At 48.2% G+C, this 19,462-nt stretch overlaps 1 protein-coding gene across 2 annotated transcripts; it reads right to left on the bottom strand.

Annotated features, from left to right (window-relative positions):
- Positions 1-3,956: 3,956 nt before the first annotated feature.
- On the bottom strand, positions 3,957-18,770 carry Marveld3 (MARVEL domain containing 3). 2 transcript variants are annotated; one of them, XM_036188629.1, is made up of 3 exons: positions 18,288-18,770; positions 15,949-16,076; positions 3,957-4,702 (listed from the first exon to the last, which is right to left on the bottom strand). In XM_036188629.1, the coding sequence occupies exons 1-3, from the start codon at positions 18,683-18,685 to the stop codon at positions 4,062-4,064; spliced, it is 1,167 nt and encodes a 388-aa protein (XP_036044522.1). In that variant the 5' UTR covers positions 18,686-18,770; the 3' UTR covers positions 3,957-4,061. The 2 variants fall into 2 exon arrangements, with proteins under 2 accessions (XP_036044522.1, XP_036044523.1); XM_036188630.1 differs by lacking the exon at positions 3,957-4,702 and adding an exon at positions 9,879-10,489 and having other exon boundaries at positions 18,288-18,685.
- Between the last annotated feature and the right edge of the window lie 692 nt (positions 18,771-19,462).

Here is a 19,462-nt window from a genome sequence, read left to right on the forward strand (position 1 = left end):
ACTTTGCCCTGTGGTTGGGCAAGCACTCTCTAGACTGAGAGAAGCAGCTACATACATCTGCTCTGTAATCGTCATTTGGTGATCAGCCAATCAGCATTTGCTCCTTGTATCTAAATCTCATGCACCTCTCCCAGATGCTATAGGGTTCTCTCCCACTGTTGCCAGTGGATAGCATCCCAACAGTGGGCTCATATCTTTGGTTTTTGTGCAATCATTGTCGTATTGTAGTCCTAAGACTCATTATAGTGTATTTTTGATATTTTTGAAATGTGTTAAATTTTTTAATTCAATAATATGAGCCAGAGCATGTTGCAGCAAATCTATTGTTTGTAAAAAATAATAACAATAAATAAAATAAAATGGAATATCTTTTCCATGCCTTTGCTTTATAAATAGTTTATGGAGAACTATAATTGTATGAAGAATTAGGTTCTTTACTAAAAATATGTTTAGGACCATTTCTAATTTTTCTTTAAGGGAAAAAGAAGAACAAAATGCAAAACCTATTTGATGGCACTATAAACTGTGAGTTAAGACATTGAATAACATGTTTTCTTTATTATTGAGTACTTCATACAGGTATACAACAAAATATAATCATGTCTGTCCACCATTTTCTCTCTCTAACTTCCTCCAACACCCCCCCCCAACTTCATTTTGTTTTATAACTTCCTAAGTCCAGTTAGTACTGACCATCAGATCATGAGTGTGGGACCATGCCCTGGAACATGGAAAACCTACCAGTGGTGGTATTCTCCAAAAAGAATGTTTCTCTCTCCCCCATATGAAAATACCGTATTTTTTTCTAATAGTCAGCTTTGTGTCACAAAATATCTGACAGAGGCAGTTTATGAAGAGAAAAATGTTTGTTCGGTTCACAGTTTTGAGGTTACTTCGAGGCACTAGCAGATTTGTTTTCAGAGAGATGCATGGGGTAGTGGAGAGGTAACAGGACGCCTCTTAGCCAGATATACCTAATCACCCCTCGTTATCAGCGAGGGGCGTATTAAGCCAGATTGACCTTATTTTCTAGCTCAGTTTTGAAGGTTCAGGGGTACACCATCAGGTCAATTCTGGACTGCTCACATCACAGTAAGTAGTGACCAGGAACTGCCCAAGAATCCCATGAGAACCATCTGCCACAATCATGCTCCCAGTGACCTAAGAACCTCCCAATAGAACCTACCTCCCCCAAACAACAACTATCCTGGAGACCAAGGCTTCAGTCAGAGTGGACCTATGCAGAGCACACAGACCACACACAATCCTTTGCACCTCTTTGCTGAAATAGCAACAAACATTCACTGAAGATTCTTCTTTGGTTTATGTTTAAAGAAATGCCACCTAGGCATAGTGGTACATTTATCTAGCTCCAGCACTTGGGAGGTGGAGGCAGGAGGCTCAGGAGTTCAAAGCCAGCTATGGCTACATGAGTTTGGGGTCAGTCTATGCTATGAGACACTTCCCCCAAAGCTCACTATAGACAGCATAGTTCTTAAGAGAGTTATTAGCTGAGGAAACTGGTTTATGAGCTGCTGTAGCACCTTAAGCAAAGCACAGCTGGCGGTGACATGGGAACCAGGCAGCTACCTGGCCAGGTGGGCACGCCTTCCGTAAGGTGAGGTACTAGGACTTTAGACTTGGTGAGTGTGGGCCTGTGAGATGATTGCTATCCAGCTAAGACTGGTACTACCTCTGCCCTCACTGGATGTCTTCTAGTCTGTGGATTTCAGGCAAGATCAGCTACCTGTAGGTCCAAGTAAAGGCCATCATGAAGTCATCTTGAAGACTTCCTCTTCATCTGGCATCAACATTTTAAAAGCTTGGTTTATCAGCAGCACACTAAGCTCTTCCAGTGTGCCAGGCGAGCACTGAACCTCCACCTCTTGATACCATATATACATTATGATCTGTGTGCATGTATGTGCAAGTATGTGCACATGTGAGTGCAGGTGCCTGTTGGGTCCAGAAGAGGATATCCGGTCCCAGGAGCTTAAATTATAGGAGGTTGTGAAACGTAACATGTGATTGAGTGCTGGGAAAGGCAGCAAATGCTCTTAACTGCTAAGCCACCTCTCTGGCCTGTGTCCAAGTCTTACCTCTGCTGCTTAAAGGTTTTGTGACTAGGAAAGTGAACCTGTGTCAGGCAGTTTTTGTCACTGAACAGAAATAACAGCATCTGCCATCAGTGCTGAATGTAACCAGAATGATAGGTCACCATACAACAATGTCACAGTGAGTCACCGTGAGGAGCATCAGTCCTAGCCCTTCTTGGACCTTGTCCCCTCATCTGTAACACTGGAATAACCAGTCTTAGCATGCCTGACAAATGACGAATCCCATCAAGTTTGCTAGAGGCTTTCCAACCCGAACTCCGGATTTACAGCAGTGTAATGAATCACCGATGGGCTCCCATCAGAAGAGAAGCCAGCGGGCACAGGGCTAGGGTCATAGGTCAAAGTCTCCATTATCCAGTGAAAGACCCAAGGTGGGCAGAACACCCGGGAATCAATGAGAATAGTGTGTTGGGGTGCTAGTCTCATGTTGAGGGGTACATATTTGAGTTTGGCTATTGTTAAAGTTTCTTTGCTACTCATCAAGTCTTAGTGTAGGACACTAGTTAATACTCAGGCCAAGGGTGACATGGTGAAGTAGACAGACAAGCCTAACAGTAGGGATTTCCTGGTGGTTCTTTCCCCCTGAGCTTTGCTTCATTTCTTAGAAGGTTCCTTCATTTTTATTAAACATTTAAATGTTTGCCTGCCTGTATGTATGTGTGTGATATGTGTGCCTGGTGCCTCCGGACAGCAGAATGGGGTGTTGGGTCCCTGCAACTGGAGTTACAGATGGCTGAGAGCTGCCATGTGGTACTGGGAACTGAACCTGGGTCCTCTGCGAGAGCAGCAAAGTGCTCTTAACTGCCTAGCTATCTCTCCAGCCCGTTTTCCCATTTCTGCAGGAGGTTTACTGTTGAACCTTTATTTTGGACAGGCCCTACAGGAATTACCTACGTATGTGAGTGTGCCCATGCATGGTGTGCACAGGAGCGCATAGGACAACCTGAGGGAGTCCATTCTCTGTTTCCACCATGTGGGTCCCAGGGGTCAAACTCTGGTCATCAGGCTTGGCAGTAGATGCCTTCACCCAAGGAGTCATCTCATCTCTCCAGCCATTGAAGACTTGTGTTTAAAAATAAAAATAAAAAGTTAGTTCCAATGGAACAGCCACCACCACCACCACCACCACCACACACATCTACTTGGAACAGCCAGTGGAAAATGTTTTTCCCTGGTCTGTGAAACTGGAATCCTAAAGAGGATCAAGCTAAAAGTATCTCCCTTCCTTGTGTAAGTCGCCCAACCCCTTTTCCATCTCTGGAGAACTGCCATGTTAGCCCTTCACAACAGAGTAGCTCCCTCTGGGAAGGAGAGAGAAATAGTTACTCACTGGAACCCAACACCACAGCTGCCAAGTACAACAGTACACTGTTGCCCCTTTTCAAAAAAAGGGTTTTAATTTTACACATACGAGTGTTTGCTTGCTTGTACGTGCACCACCACGCTCATGCAGTGCTCCTGAAGTCCAGAAGATGACTCGTTCGGAACTGTTGTGAGACATGTGAGTGCTGGCAAGGGAACCTGGGTCCGCCGTAAGAGCAGCCAGTGCTTTTAACAGCTGAACCATCTCTCCAGTCCTGAAGCTTGCCTTTTGTCATGTTTTTCCACTATATAGCTATTGACAGCTGAGAGAGGATTTCTGCGGTGGCTCCGCATATACTACCCGCTGATGTGTTCTCAGCTCTCAGAATGTCTTTGGCTAGTCTCCTACATAACACTATCCGCCTCATAACATGGCAGGAGCCCTACCACGAGGGCAGACTCAGGCTTGCCAGATGGCTCTTTTCAGCAAATAGGACCTCCCCGCTCCCCCAAGCTTTCATGGGGTCCGCCAACAGACTTTTACAACTCAACTCTGCTGCGGTGCCTGCAGGGAGGCTTAGGAAATCACGCTTGTCTATATCCATGTGCTTGTAGGGGAGGAACAAAGGAGTCCAGGTCTCCTTAGAGCGTGCCGGACCACACGTATTCTGGGACATCTCCATAGTAATTTCTGTGCTGTTCCTGGCTGGCTTTGCAGCGCTTCTGTTCTCGGTAGCCCCGCAGGGCCAGCACCACGCTGGCCGTGTACATAATCACCAGAAGACAAGCGAAGGTGGCCGCCGCCCCATCAGTGCCCGCCAGCTGGCAGTTCATCCAGGTGAGACCCCTGCGGGCATAGAGCCTCTCTCTGGTTTTGCAGGTGTCGGTGGAATTGATGCGCAATGCAGCGTGCAGGTAAATGCCAATGCCAACGCAGTAGCCTACCGCGGCCAAGAGGCTGAAGGCGGCTTCCAGCAGCAGCCACCTCCCAGGCAGCTTCCTCAGACTCTTGGCTCCCCGCAGTAAAACGCCCATGGTGAGAACGCCCATCCCTAGAGAAACAGCCACGCCACCATAGATCAGGGGCGACCGCAGGATCGTGTACCGCTGGTCCAGCTGCCGAACCTGCTCCAGCTCCGTGCCCTCAAAAGGTGAGTAGTAGTTATTCCCGAAGCCGCTGCCGCTGGCAAAGCTGGCGCTGAATCCGGCCAGGACGAAGTAGGAGGCCACGATGCACATGAGAACCATGCCATTCAAAATCACCTCCACTATCTGCACCACACCTGGGGGAAGAGAGAGAGTCTGGTTTAAGGCTGGATCATACACCATGTCAACTAGGGATCCCCTGGATCCAAAGATGACTGGTTCGATTCAGCAACCTTATCAACATTCTTGGTTTTATCTTAAAAAAAAAAAAAAAAAGGAATTTAAAATCCTAGAGCTTGTGGTGGGACCCAAGACATGTGCATATTAGGCAAGCAAGCACTCTGTGGGTGGGCTGTACAACATCAACCCTGTTTCTAAAACATACTTTTAAAAATCATTGCCAGCAAGGTGGGTGGAGCGATGGCTCAGTGGTTAGAGAACTTGTGGCTTTTTTTTTTTTTTAATTATTTAGGTATTATGTATACAGTGAGTGTTCTGTCTGCAGGCCAGAAGAGGGCATCAGATCCTATTATAGATGGTTGTGAGCCACCACGTGGTTGCTGGGAATTGAACTCAGGACCTCTGGAAGAACAGCCAGTGGTCTTAACTTCTGAGCTGTCTCTCCAGCCCCAAACATGTGACTCTTGCACAGGACCTGGGTTGGGTTCCCAGCACCCACACGGTAGCTCACAACCTCTGTAATGTCGGTTCCAAGGGATCCGATGACCTCTTCTGATCTCAGCAGGCACCAGGTATGCAAACATTGCACATGCAAACTTCTCATATACTTATAAAAAAATCAAGTGTCAATCTGAAAAACTTGGAGACAAGGAATTAAAAAAAATTTTTTTTTTTTTTTGACATAAGGTCTTGCTTTATAGCTCAGGCTGGCCTTGAACTCCCTATCTACCTGTCTCAGCCTCCCATGTATTAGGATTACAGGTACTGTAACTGTACTGGCTTAGGGGAGTTAAGAAAGTTAAGGGGTTGGGGATTTAGCTCAGCGGTAGAGCGCTTGCCTAGCAAGCACAAGGCCCTGGGGTTCGATCCTCAGCTCTGGCAAAAGAAAGAAAGAAAGAAAGAAAGTTAAGTATATGTGTGTACCATGTGACTCTGCAATTGTATCCTTAGACATTTGCCCTACAGAAATAAAGTTACTTGGTAGTTTGAGGAGGAGAGCCTTGAGTGGGAGGCCAGCCTGGGCTACACAGTGAGAGCCAGCCTCAAAATTTAAAAAAGGAAGAAAAACACAAAAAACATGTTCATGGGTCTTTATAGTAGTAGTTTTATTTGCAACCACCAAATGCTGGGAGAACTTACCCTTGAGCAGTGAATGGTTCACACACACACACACACACACACACACACACACACACACACACACACGCCTGCCTCCAGGGAATGCCCTATCCAGAATAAAGAGAAGCAGACAGGCAACAACCTGGATGAGTTTCAAGGCAATTATGTGTGTGGGGGTGGTGTGGGGGAGTTCTGGTCTCAAAGGGCTACATGATTCCGTCTGTGGAGCAGTCTCAGTGGGGAGCATTCTGGCGATGTGGTACACAGACAGTGACTGGACAGGGCTAAGTGGGATGAGAGAAGAGGAGGAGGATGGGTATGGCTGTTAAGGTGCCACTCTAGAGGTGTCTGCTGGGATGGCTTCTGGGTTTCGTCGTGGTGATCACACTAATCTAGCGACTTGTTTGTGAAATTTCAGATGAAAAGTTTAAAAGAAAAGTTAATGTCATGAAGTATAGATTGAAATTTTTCATTCATGTTCTCCCCTCCCCCCAGAGTACAGTTTTGTCATGTAACCCAGATGGCCTCTAACGCTTACCCAGCCACCACGGCTTTTTCATAACTCCCTAATACACTCCTCTGCTTCTGTCTGTTTCTCCCTCTTTGGTGTATGCATGTTTGCATGTATGCATGTTTGTGGTGGGAGGTTGTGCATGTGCACGTGACGAGTGTGTATGAAGGTCAGGGGACAACGTCAGGTGTCATTCCTCAGGTGTGACCTTTTTTCCACATTTTTTTTTTTTTTGAGACAGGTCTGTTGCTGATCTGGAACTTCACCAAAAAGGCTTGAGTGACCATCTACCAGTGAGCTCCAGGGGTTCACCATCTCTACCTTCCATCTCTCCAGCACAGGGATTTTAGGCATTCACCACCATGCCTGGCTTTTGACACACATTCTGGGGATCTGAACTGAGTTGTTGTGAGTGTGAGGCAAGCACTTTGCCCACTGAGCCTTCTCCTCAGCCCACTTTCCAACCTTTCTTATGTAAATAAAAACATTCAAACCTGTGCCTCATCTTCCTCCCCACCCACTAGACATAAATGTAGCACACACACCATCAAGCATCTTGCTGGTTCCATTTACTATATGCCAGCATTATCTCTAGATCTGTCTCCAGAGGCCACATCATTCATTACATGAATTCCAGCTTGGTTATATGGATGGACCAGTTTGTTCAACCAGGTTTCTACAGATAGATACTTGGGCTGTTCATGTGTGGGGAGTTTCTTAGAAGTCTGGAAGATCTGCAGATTCCACAAGGTGGTGAGAGTCAACAGGTGGGCCATGACTGAACATCTCTTGTCTATTGGCTGGCCCTGTCATTGGCTCCCTGCAGAAGCTTCAGGCTATACTTCTGGAAGTTTGATTAGCATCCTCTTGGGGTGCAGAGACAAGAATTTTGAGAGACAAAGAGGAATACAAATGAACCCCAAATTTGAACACCAGTTTCTAGTGTCTGCCCCCCCCACCCCCAATGTTCTTGCCCTGCTCACTGAAGTCCTTCCAAGCCTCAGACGTTTTATCTGATGAATGAAGATCGGGCTTCCAGCCTCACCTGCCTCCCTCCCCCACCAGCCTGTGGGAAGGGTCCAGTGGAAGGAGAACAGTCAGGCCCCTAGTTGTAGCTTCTGTACCAAAAGATTCCACTGAGGATTGAGAGCATCTGACCATGGAACAAAGCAGGCTTTTTTCTTAGCAGTGTTCACTAAATAATACATTTTAGCAACTGTTTGCATAGCATTTATAGTGTTGGGAATAAGTAGTCCAGAGATAAGAGTATATAGGAGGCTATGGATATGTTCTACATGAATACCATGCTGTGTTTTATACAGGAGCCCAAAGCACTCTCAGATTTAAATTTTGGAGGGGACCCGGGGGCCAATCCCTGTGGACACTAATACATGACTAAAAATTCCTTGAAAATCATAAATGGATGGTAAGGCATCTCTGTAATGTTCTAAAATGGGAGTAGAGTAGTATGAAATGTGAGAAGAAATGGGGAGAATTCTGAAAAAGTGCTGTTTCCCAAAGATTAGGACAACTATGCATTACACTAATGGGCACCAGCCATGTTTATCATCAAGGCAGTTATGAGGCCACAGTCACTTCTACAATCCTCGGGCACAGCTAACTGAGTTTATCTTCTGCAGGCCCACATGAATTCCTGAAAAGCCAGGGGACACAGCAGCGTGGGGATCTGAGAGTTGAGAAACTGTATTGCTCTTATTTAAAATCCAACATCAGAGTCAAACTGCCCACTCTCCAACCAGGCTCTGTAAGTCCAGCAAACGTGGAAGCAGCCCAGATGTCACTGTGGGGGGCAGCTGACACCCCCACACCACATCTTTCCCTACCCTGATTTCCCTTCCGTCAGCATGTAGAAACAGAAGCGGTACTGATACAAGAGATGGGAAGCATGGCCCCCTTTCCTTCTGGTACACAGCACACACCTCTCGACTGAAGTGGAAAAAATCTAGGCTTCCAAGTCTTCTGCTAGGTGCAATGATAACAGGGTTTATTGAAGAAATACGACTGTGGGGGATGATTCCAGACACCAGAGCCTGACCTGCCTTAGCTAAAGTACTCATAGCCACAAGTATCTTTAAGCATGCTACGAATGCAGAAAGATACATTAGAAAAAAGGACAAAAGGCAGGCGTTGCAACTTGTCTCTGAGTTGGGGTGGGTCAGGTCTGCGGTACGATGGCAGAGGTCTGCAGAGGCTGAGACTCTGAAGTCCACTGGGTCTTTGCTGTAAACAGCATCTTTCTGAGCAAGGCTGCTTTTGTGGTTGACCACATAACACTCTGCTTAATTCTGTACCTACTTCTGTCTTTGCTGTACATCACTGTTCTGAGGGAAAAAAAAAATCCAAGGCAAGCAAGTCAATTTGATCATTTTATTTTGCAAAAATAAAATGAATATGTGCGGTCACAATATCTATAGAAAGAAAAATAAAAATCTTTTTCTTTGAGCAAAATCTTATGGTATTCATGTACTACAGAGGTATGTGATTCTGTCTCTAAACCCAAAGTCTTCTAAGTCGATCAATGGCATTTAAGTGAAGAATGTATTACGAACATAAAGAAAACCACCGCCTCCAAATTAAATTTTTTTTCTTTGAAATGCTTGGATTCCCATCAAGCAAAGAACATATTCACTTGTATCAGAAAATACTGTAATGGTCTCAAGCTGTAATTCACATAGTCCACCCAGTCCATGGAGTTATCTGGCCAAAAGTAACATTCTTCTGCTGAGAAAAAGACTTTACATTCCTTTCTTTTGGGTAGATCCTGAATACCAGCTGTGGGGTTGGATTCTTCATACAATGGCACATTTACGAGAGGTACAAATGCTTATTGAGGGCTCTGGGCCACTGTAAGGGGCCTGGAGAATAGTTTCTTTGCAGCTCAGTGAATTTAATTGGATTTTCTTTTCTTTATGCTACACCCTCACACTTAAGTTTTTCTGGGGTTGAAGGAATGCAGGGACCAGATACTCAGTATGGAGATACCTGGTACATTTACTGAAGAGAGCTGAGTTTAGAACAGACAGTTGAGGCTGAGCTGTTTCTTGTCAATGTAGCTTTCCATGAACTCTAAAGATAAGCTGCCAATGCAATTGTCCCTGCCTTGATCATGCAGTGTACTGTCTTCCTCCTGTGGGTCCTGGCTTCTCCTAGCTCCTTCTTTATCTGGCCTTGGTATTTGGCACAGACTAGTCTTGAACTCAAGATTCTCTTGCCTCAGCCTTAAGAGCTAGGATTATAAGATTACAGGCCAGTACCACCATGTCTGGCTCTCGGTTTTGATATATTTTTGGTTAGTTCCACATCCACAGAAGATGCCAGAAACCAGAGAAACACTGCTCCAGGCAACCAGGAGCCTACCCAGCATACCCACACTGGCTTGGTATTTTGGAAGCATTACTGAATTCCACATCAAGGAATTCTTGTGAAAGATTATGGTTGAAAGCGGCTTCTATCATGTACACTCGGCAGAACATTCTAGAAGTCTAAAACTCAAGCATTTCTGTGGGCTTCTCCTTCAGCTTCTTGACTTTTCGGTAACCCCTAAAAGCCAGGACAGCTCCCACGGCAAAGACCACAATGCCCATGGCCGCAAAAACACCCGTTCCGATGTCTCCCCCATGGACGCTGCAGCTGAAGCCACTGTAGCCTTTACTGTGGTACAGGGCCTCCCTCTCCTTGCACACATCCGAACTGTAGGCATCAGAGAGGTGCTGGAAGAAGAGGCACAAGGCCGGGATGTAAGCCCCAGCGATGAGCACGTCCATCAAGCCCTCAATCACCAGCCACAGTGGACAGTGCCACGGGACCCGCAGGACACCCGCGAGGATGAGGAGACAGGAGAAGGTCATGAGGGCTCCGCTGTAGGCCATTGCTGCCGTGACCGTGGGTAGCTTGAGCTGATAGAACTGCACATCCAGCTGCTGGGCTTTCTCCCCGTCCGCACCACTGAAGCCACTATAAGCCCCTCCATATTGGTAGTAGTAAATCCCCCCTAGGCTGGTGATGCCCGTGTAGCCCCCCGTGGAAGTGTAAGAGACAGAGCTGCAGGCCAAGATCAGCAAGTTCAGCAGAACCTCCAGCATCTGGCAGCAGGCTGTAAGAAAAGGGCGTTACTGTTTCGAGATGCTACTTATTCTTTCGCCGTCCTTCCCAGGAAGCTCAACCCGCTGGTTCGTTCTTCTGCCCACCGTGGGCGGTAAAGGCTGTGCAGTTAGTGTTAGGTGGCAGCAGGGATGCTTTTTGAAATCCTTTTGACTGAAAAGCATAATGCTCAAAAAAGCTAAACAGGGCTGGGCAGTGGGGTGGTGCACACCTTTTTTTTTTTTTTTGGTTTTTCGAGACAGGGTTTCTCTGTAGCTTTGGAGCCTGTCCTGGACTAGCTCTGTAGACCAGGCTGGCCTCGAACTCACAGAGATCCACCTGCCTCTGCTTCCCGAGTGCTGGGATTACAGGCGTGTGCCACCACCACCCGACATGCCTTCTTTTTTATTTACTTATTTTTATTTATCTATCTATCTATCTATCTATCTATTTATTTATTTATTGGAGCTGAGGATCGAACCCAGGGCCTTGCGCTTGCTAGGCAAGTGCCCTACCACTGAGCTAAATCCCCAACCTGGTGGTGCACACCTTTAATCCCAGTACTCAGGAGGCAGAATCAGGTCAATCTCTGAGTTCCAGGACAGCTAGGGCTACACACAGAGAAACCCTGTCTTGAAACACCCTCCCCTCTCCCGCCGCCAAAAAGAAGCCAAGTAGGGATGGCTGTTAGTAAATGCTCGCCTTGTAAGCTTGACAACCGGAGTTTGATCCCCAGCATCCACGTAAAATACCAGGCATGGTGGCACATGACTGTAATCCCAGTACTTGGGAGGCAGAGGCAGGAAGATCAGAAGTTCTTTGTCCAGCCTCAACTACATAATAAATTTGAGACTAGCCTGGACTAACTACATGAGATCTACCCCCTCTATAGATACACATTTTCCCCCATCTCAGGAAATCTAAATTTTAATTTTAAATATATTTTTATATCTCTGTAAACATAAATCTAATTTATAGATTTATCTTTGATTTTTATTATTTCCATGTGTGAGTATATGTGCATGTGTGTCCAGGTGCCCAAAAAGCCAGAAGAAGATATCAGATATCCTGGGGCTTAGTTACAGACATTTGTGAACAACTGGATGTGGTGCGCATCCAACCACTGGTCCTCACCGTAGAGCAGCAAGTGAGCTGCTCTGAGCCATCTCTCCAGCCCTACCTCAGGACTTTAAAAGATGTGTAGATTGCTATAACGGTTTAAATTATTTTGAAGCCGTTTTTACCACTTAGCACAGGCTAGCCTGGAACTCTTGACCCTTCTGCCTCAGCTTCTCAAGTGCTGGCATTACAGGTGTGCCATCATTCCTGGCATCATAATGAATTTAATAACCACTTCAATGGGACAAAGGGACATTTAGGTTTCTCCAGTGCATTGCTATATGACAAAAATGTTTTGTGGTACTAGGGATGGGAACCCAGGGCCTCACATGTACTTCATCTCCTGCCGGAGAGAATTTCCTAGTGGAACACTGGAAGGGCTGGAGCCCTCCTGGGGTTCCTGCCTCCTCTGTTAGGCTTAGTGGGGGCACAAAAGGATGAGCAGGGCTGTGCAGACCAAGGAGCATCCTGAAAACGAAGGCCCGGGGCTCACAGGCCTTTGTGGGCCTTCCCTGACACTGGAGCCCAAGATCAGCAGTTCAACCTCTGGCTCAGGTCAAGTCTCCAGACCCCCTTGCAAGTTAGTCCTCTTCGAATCAGCCGTACTCTGAAGTTCTGACACAGTCTCAGTGCAGACTGGTACTATATTAGGGCATTAATTAATAAAAAGGAGGGACTGAAAATATAAATTAGAAAAAGACCACACATGAGTTTCTTCCATGATCCTTTTCAGGGGATCACAAGCTAATACACTGGCAGCATGGTCCTGGGTCCTAGCCCTCTTGGCTGGGATGGTATGATGGTTGATGGTGACTGTCAACTTGGTTGAACTGACAAGAACCTGGGAGGTTAGTAAATCGAGCTTCTGATTGTGTGTGTGTGTGTGTGTGTGTGTGTGTGTGTGTGTGTGTGTTAGTTTCCAGAGAGATTAGAAACAGAAGACCCTCCCTTCATATGGGCAGTACCAACCAATAGGCTAGAGGCTCCGATGGGACAAAGATGGGGAAGGGGGTCTACTGCAGGAAGTCCATTCCTCCCTGTCCCCTCCTCCTGCCTCTGCTTCCTGACTCTCTCCCTGTGCTGATGAGCCGAGACCTCTGAGACCGTGACCCTTGATCTCTGAAGTTGTTTTGCTTAGATATATAATTTTTTATTACAGCAATCTTTCCTGCTGTATGCATGCATGTATACAAAGCTATGTAACACAGATACATGCATCCTGAGACAAGATCAGCTTCCTCTTAGGAAAGTATCCCTTTGAAATGCAAACCCCTGATACTCTCAACAGCCTCACCAGAAGGTTCTGAGCCAAAGAGCAGCACTCTTGACTACACAAGTGCCAACTCTAGGGGCTGGAGAGACCCTCCGTAGGTAATACTTGCTGCACATGCATGAGTGTGTATATCCAGCCTCTGCTATGTCAGCGCTAGGGAGGTAGGTGGAGATGAGATCCCAGGGACTCTCATGTCAGCCAGCCTAACCTATTTGTGTGTCTCAGGCCAAGGAGAGACCCTGTCTCAAAACACAAGGTGGACAGCGCTTGAGGAATGATGTTGGAGTTGTCCTCTGCTCTCCATGCACTTGTACACACACACACACACACACACACACACACACACACACACACACACGGGGAGGTGCGGGGGCAGGGGGGAGGAGGAGAGAATAAGTGTATTAATTGGGAGAAAAATGAAAAAGATGTAATTTTTTCGAGAAAGCTTCTTCCTACGTAGTGTAGGCTCCCCTGAAGCTCCTCCCACCTCAACCTCCCAAGTGTTAGAATTTCAAGTGTGTCCCACCAAGCCCAGCTTGTCTGTTTTGTTCTAGATTTGGTTGATCTAAATTATGGACTCAACTGATCCTCTCACCTCAGCCTCCTAGGTAGCTGGGACTGCTGCTGTGCCTCTGGCCTCACTGAAAAATCAGACTTTCAAAGAAGGACTAAGCTTCTAAGGCAGGACACACACACACACACACACACACACACACACACACACACACACTACGACAAGATGGGCAGGGAGGAAGAAGTGTTCCATATGCAAATGAGCTAAGACTTACATCTTCTAACCATGGAATTAGCCGTACACTTGTCCCTCCAAACAGTCAATGAACAGAATCTACACCTATAGAAGCCTGGGGGGAGTGGGAGGGGTCAAGGGAAGCCTCATGTGTGCAAGCATTCATCTGCTTTCAGTCTGACCTTTATTTCCAGTCCCTAAAAATGCTTCTATGGGAGATTTCTTTCTTGCAAGTGAAGTTGGGACTTACCTCTTTCTGTTGGTTTGAGTGTTCAACTGAACTTTCTAGGGGGTGAATTACAGATCAGACTCCTGAGTGTCCCCAGAGGGCCACCGGGTGCGTTGTTTGCTGGGAGGGGTGGGGAGTGGAATGACATGATTTCACCGACAAAGAGAAGGTCACAAAGGATCCACTCTACTGTGGACTTAAAGGACTTCGGCTAACCTGCACCCAGGCTTGTCTTCCCTGCTCTAGCCAGTCCAGCTGCAGAGGGCTGTCTCTCCACACAGTGCACCCGCGTGGGAGCTCTGAACACCAGCATTCTTCAGCTCCAATCTGTTAGTTTCTGAGGGATGAACCATCTTCAAGCTTTCTAAACCAGGGTTTCCATACCCAAGTGCCAGGCTCAAAGCCAAATCGCCAGGAGCAATTAAATCTAACTCTAGGTGGGTTTTGGTCAGAAGCCCAGGCCCTCCCCTTTCCTCTTGGCAAATCAATCACAGAAAGAAAAAAGAAAAAAAAAAGAAAGAAAAAAGGAAAAGGAAACTTCTTAGACTCAGGTTTGTTCCTGTTATTTACAGCACAAGAGAAGGACCTTCCACAAGACCTTAGGCTGGAGTTCCAAGGTCCAATTCCAGTACCTTCACCTAATGGCTGTGTGACCTGGGTAATCTGCTGTGCCTCTCTGAGCCTCAGGAGTTAAGAGGGTTAAAGACATGGCTGGCAGCAGCATATGTAAACCAGATGAGATCCTTGTAGCCAGATGGCTTAGAGGCCTTTCATCAAAGTTCTTCCTAATCCTATAATCGCTGCTGCTTTACCATCACCTAGGGCACACCTTCAGCTGGGACTCCATGATTCCCCCCTGTAGGCTGCGATGTTTCCACACTTGGTCATGGGTAGCCTCAGCAGACTAACTACAAGTGCCCTGCACCATCGGGTTCACCCTGACAAACCAGATTTGCTTCCTTCCTGACCTGGGAGGCCAGGCTGCTGGCTGCTGAGAAACACAAGTGAGGTTTTGTTTGTTTAAGTTGAGACAGGATCTCCTATAGCTCAGGCTGGTCTCTGAACCTCTTCCTCCCACTGACCACATGCCACCATGCCAGACTTTTATTTTTTAACTTTGTGTGTGTGTGTGTGTGTGTGTGTGTGTGTGTGTGCCATGTGTGTGGAGGTCAGAGGACAGCTTGGGGGAGTTGGTTCTCTTCTTCACCAAGCAGGTTCTAGGGACTGAACTGGAGTCATCAGCTCGGCAGTAAACACCTTTACCCCTGAGCCATCCTGTTGGTGGCTGGTTTTTGTTTTTAATGAAAGCAAAAATATTAATGCACTTGGTGTGCAGGAGGGTTAAATAATTTTTATGACATTTTTGTTTTTCTCCAGGCATGAATATGATTTTGTCTGTTTGTTATTTGAGACAGGGTCTTACTATGTCACCCAAGCTGGTCAAGAACTCACAGCAATAGCTGAGATTACAGACAGGTAAGTCACCAAGCTAGGCTGTGCATTTGGTCTTAAAATCTATTCTTATACCGGGCGGTGGTGACGCACTCGGGAGGCAGAGCCAGGTCGATCTCTGTGAGTTCAAGACCAGCCTGGGCTAAAGAGTGAGTTCCAGGAAAGGCGCAAAGCTACACAGAGAAACCCTGTCTCAAAAAAACCAAAAAAAGAAAAAAAAAAGTCTAAAAAAAAAAAGTCTATTCTTACTGTGCATCTCAGTCAAGGAAGAGGGAAAGCCAGTGGCTGATGTCCCCTCTATGGAGCTCGATGTGCCAGAGGTGCCCCTGTCCACCACAAGCATCTCATGGCAGGCACACTGAAAGCACCACATTCCACCCGGGGGGCTGAGAGGTGGAAGCATGGTTGAGCCATGCTCAGAGCCAAGCACATTGGATAAGCTTGGGCGCCTCACTTCAGAGCTTCCTGTCTTTTTTTTTTTTTTTTTTTTAAGCAAGAACCCCATGCAAGCACAGAAATGAGAATGCTAGGAACCAAAGGGGAAAACCAGGACGAGCTTTCAATTCACCAACTCATACCCTCCAAGCCCTACCTTGCCTCTCCTCAAGCCATTTGCAATATAAGTGGTCCGACGGGGTCCCCAAGGCTCACCTCTCCCTGAGCACAAGTATCTGCATTTGTGGCAGTCCAGGAGCCCCTCAGCTTCAGATTGGTAGTATTCCTCTTCCCGTTGTGCAGGCTGGGAGTGTACGGACACGTATCTTTCCGAAGCCAGTTCACTGCACCCAAGGAGCACACAGACATTAGGGACAGGGTGGCAACTCAATGATTTGTTTAGTAATAAGACTTCATTTGTGTTTGCTTAAAAATACATTCCTCAGGATGCAGCCTGGGCTCGCCTTAAACATGTGGTCCTCCTGCCTCAGCCTCCCAAGTGCTAGGTCACAGACGTGTGCTACCATGCCCACTGGTATTAGAACTCTCAACTCAATCATGAGCTTGGCCTTGAACCCCTGATCCTCTTGCCTCCACCTTCCAAGTGCTGGAATTATAATCAGGCACCATTACACCCAGCCAGGCTACTTTTGAGACTTTTCTATCATTTCTTCTTGGCCACCCCGGCACCTTCTTTTTCTGTTTGTCTAGCATAGGCTGGGCTCTGCCCAAGATTCAACAGAAGGCTGCATTGTACTTGGTGGATTTTCGAGAATTTTCTAGGACACAGATGTCGTCCCATCTTTCTTTGGTTTGAAAACCTTTCATCAATGCACAGGAGGCTCTAGCACTGTGCACACTCACAACCTAGGCTCACCCAGCCAGCAGCAGTGAGCAGCCCTCCACCCCTAAAGATGACCCAGGCCTCTGGGTCACTGAGGAAGCTGATTAATTTCTGCTCGAAACACCTTTTATCTTCCTCTCCCATCTTCCTTCCACAGAACTCAGCTCTAGGTCACCTTCCTTGGGATCCTGTCTGGGCTTAGACGGGAGCCCAGCTTTGTTCTTTCCAAAGCCCAGTTTTTCCTGTCGGGACTGATTTCACGCTGGGCTGCGGTTGGCTGTTTTCACTGCCATCTTCCTGCCTCTGAACCCTGACAGTAAATTACCACACGCTGGCCCCTGCATCCCCTCCTTCCAGTAAATGCTTAAGAGGACAGAGAGAAGCTCCCCTTTGGCCCCAAACCTTCTAAATAAGCAACAGGGCAAATGCATTTCTTTCCTTCACTTTGGAGTGAGGTGGGGTAACCAGGGCTCCATTTTATAAGGAAACCTGCCAATGTACTTTTTGTTTTCTCCTCCCGTGATTGCAGCTTGAGATGGGAGCAGTCAGGGGCTGAACAACAGCGGGCATCAAAGATCGAAAAAGCGGACCGAATCTGGGTGCGGCTTTTGTAATGCTAGCTGGTTTTAGATAGTCTAACATAAGCTCATGATAGCCGCAGCCTCCATGTGTAGATGCAGCCTCCATGGCTAACAGCAGAGGCCAGGCATCAGTACAGAACCTGCTGTCAGTTAGAAGGGCTGTCTCCAGGGAAAAGGATGCCCACAGTTCTGACCACTGCTCAGATCACCTAGCAAGAGAGACTGGAGCTGAAATGATAATGGGCAAGACCATGCCTTGATTGGGACTGCTTAGAAACACACACACACACACACACACACACACACACACACACACACACACACACACACAGCCAGTCTCACCCCTGGACCGTTTTCTTTGTTTCGGCCATCAGGGGCAACATCTCTTTGATTTCATTTGTTCACGCTGCAGAGCCCGGTTTATACTCTGCACATTGCTAACATCTGTGGAGTTGGATGGCATGCTAACTCTCCGGGGGGTGGGGTGGCGACCAGGCCACCTGTGGCCCTCCTTTCTATCTCCATTCACAAACCTTCCAGGACACAGATGCTCAGGGGAATGCCGGGTCCCACAGGTGAAGTTCGTTGCTTCAGGAGGGTGGGATTCAAACAAGCACACGATTTAAAAGAAGCTGCTTAGAAAGACCTCACTGACCAAGGGCTTACAAACCCACTCGAGAACTTCAGGTGGTCTTGATTAATTGTTTAAAAGTGCGGCTTCTGCCAGCGGTCTGCTGTGCATATGGCCTTGGCAGGAGGGGCAAGCCAAACTATTAACTCTTCTTCGTTGGGCTAACTTTATTCAGCCCCCACCCCCCGCCCCCTGGGCACTGGGCTTTGAGAGGTAAGGAGGGCAAACTTGCGAACACGGCAGAAGGGTCTGTAGTCTTAGCATAGTCAAGTGGCCACTAGAGTGGAGCCTCCAGCTAGCCCCACCCACCTAGCCTTCTAAACTGTTCCGGTTTCGGTCCTGAAACTCCTTCTTCCCCTGGTTCCAGGGCCTTGCATTTCTCCTTTGGTAATCAAGTTCAAACAAAGAGTTGGGGACGTCGTAGTGTCACCCCCGAGCGCCGGCTAGGATCGGTCGCCGACGAGGCGCGGCCCGGGTCCCCAGCAGGTGCACCCCTCACCTGTCCAGCCCGCGGCGCCCGAGGCCCTGCTTCGGCGGCGGCTCCGGGGCCCCCCAGGGCGCGGGCCCGGGGATCGGGGCTGTGTCCCAACTGGGTACCCGGGGCTCGGGCCGCGCACGGCTTTGGCGGGGCTTCTCCCAGGCTCTTTGTTCAGCTGCACGATGGCCCGCGTCCCTGTGTCTGTCCTGGCGCGGGTCTCGGTCCGTCCTCCGTTCCCTGCCCGCCCGACGGTCCCCGTTTCCTCTCACGTCACCGTTCCTCTCCCGGTGCCTGTCCCCGGCTCGGTCCCGGGGCCGCTCGACGTGGCGGTCTCGGTCTCGGTCCCGGTGCGCGCGCCGGTCTGGGTCTCGCTCTCTCGCCCGGGTCCGGGGCTCGCGAGTCCCCCCAGTATCTCCCATGGCCGGATTCCTGTCCCCGCCCGGAAACGACCCGGGGCCACAACCAACCACAAGTGTCCCAGGCAGGTGGCCAGGCTTACGGACGGGGCGGCGGCAGCTCACCTGTGCGCACGCGCATTTGCCCTCGGGCGGTCCCGAGAGGGTGCACCTGCCCCTGGCCGCCAGGGGGCGGTCGTGGTGCCCGGCAGGGAAGGTGGGCGTGGAGGGTGGGGGACAGGTTCTCATAGAAAAATAGCTGTCAGTCTTAGGTGTTCCAGGATTAACAAAGGTAAGTGGCCCAGAGAGCAGGGGACGGGATGTGGACAAATAGGCTCAGCCTTCAAACGCTGTCTCTGAGGTAGAGACATCAGGAAGCCAGACCAATCATCTACTTAATTGCTTTCGTGATACTGGGTTTTGATCCGAGGGCCTTGCATGTCTAGCTAAGTATGCTACTGGGCTACACCCCCAGTTCCAAACCAAAATCATTAAACCAGCTAAGACAATTTCGTGCCACTGGGCATGGGTTTGAACTTTCTGATGGAGAGCTTAACAATGGGAGGAGTTGGTAACACTGCTGCTCTAAACTTGGGCAGAGTGACCCTACTCCCAGCTGCTGTGATGTATTTCCCCAGTGAAGCCAGCAGTGGCGATTTCCTGCTGATCAACATACAAAGTACCTTGGGTTTGCTTCCGCAGACTGTACCCATCAATCATCCATCCTTCTTAGCCACCCACCCAGCCAGCCATCAGCCCCATATCCACCCACTCACTCATCCAGCCTCCCTCCTTAGAGAA

This window comes from Onychomys torridus, chromosome 5, assembly GCF_903995425.1.
Source record: "Onychomys torridus chromosome 5, mOncTor1.1, whole genome shotgun sequence".
NCBI classification, from domain to species: Eukaryota; Metazoa; Chordata; class Mammalia; order Rodentia; family Cricetidae; genus Onychomys; species Onychomys torridus.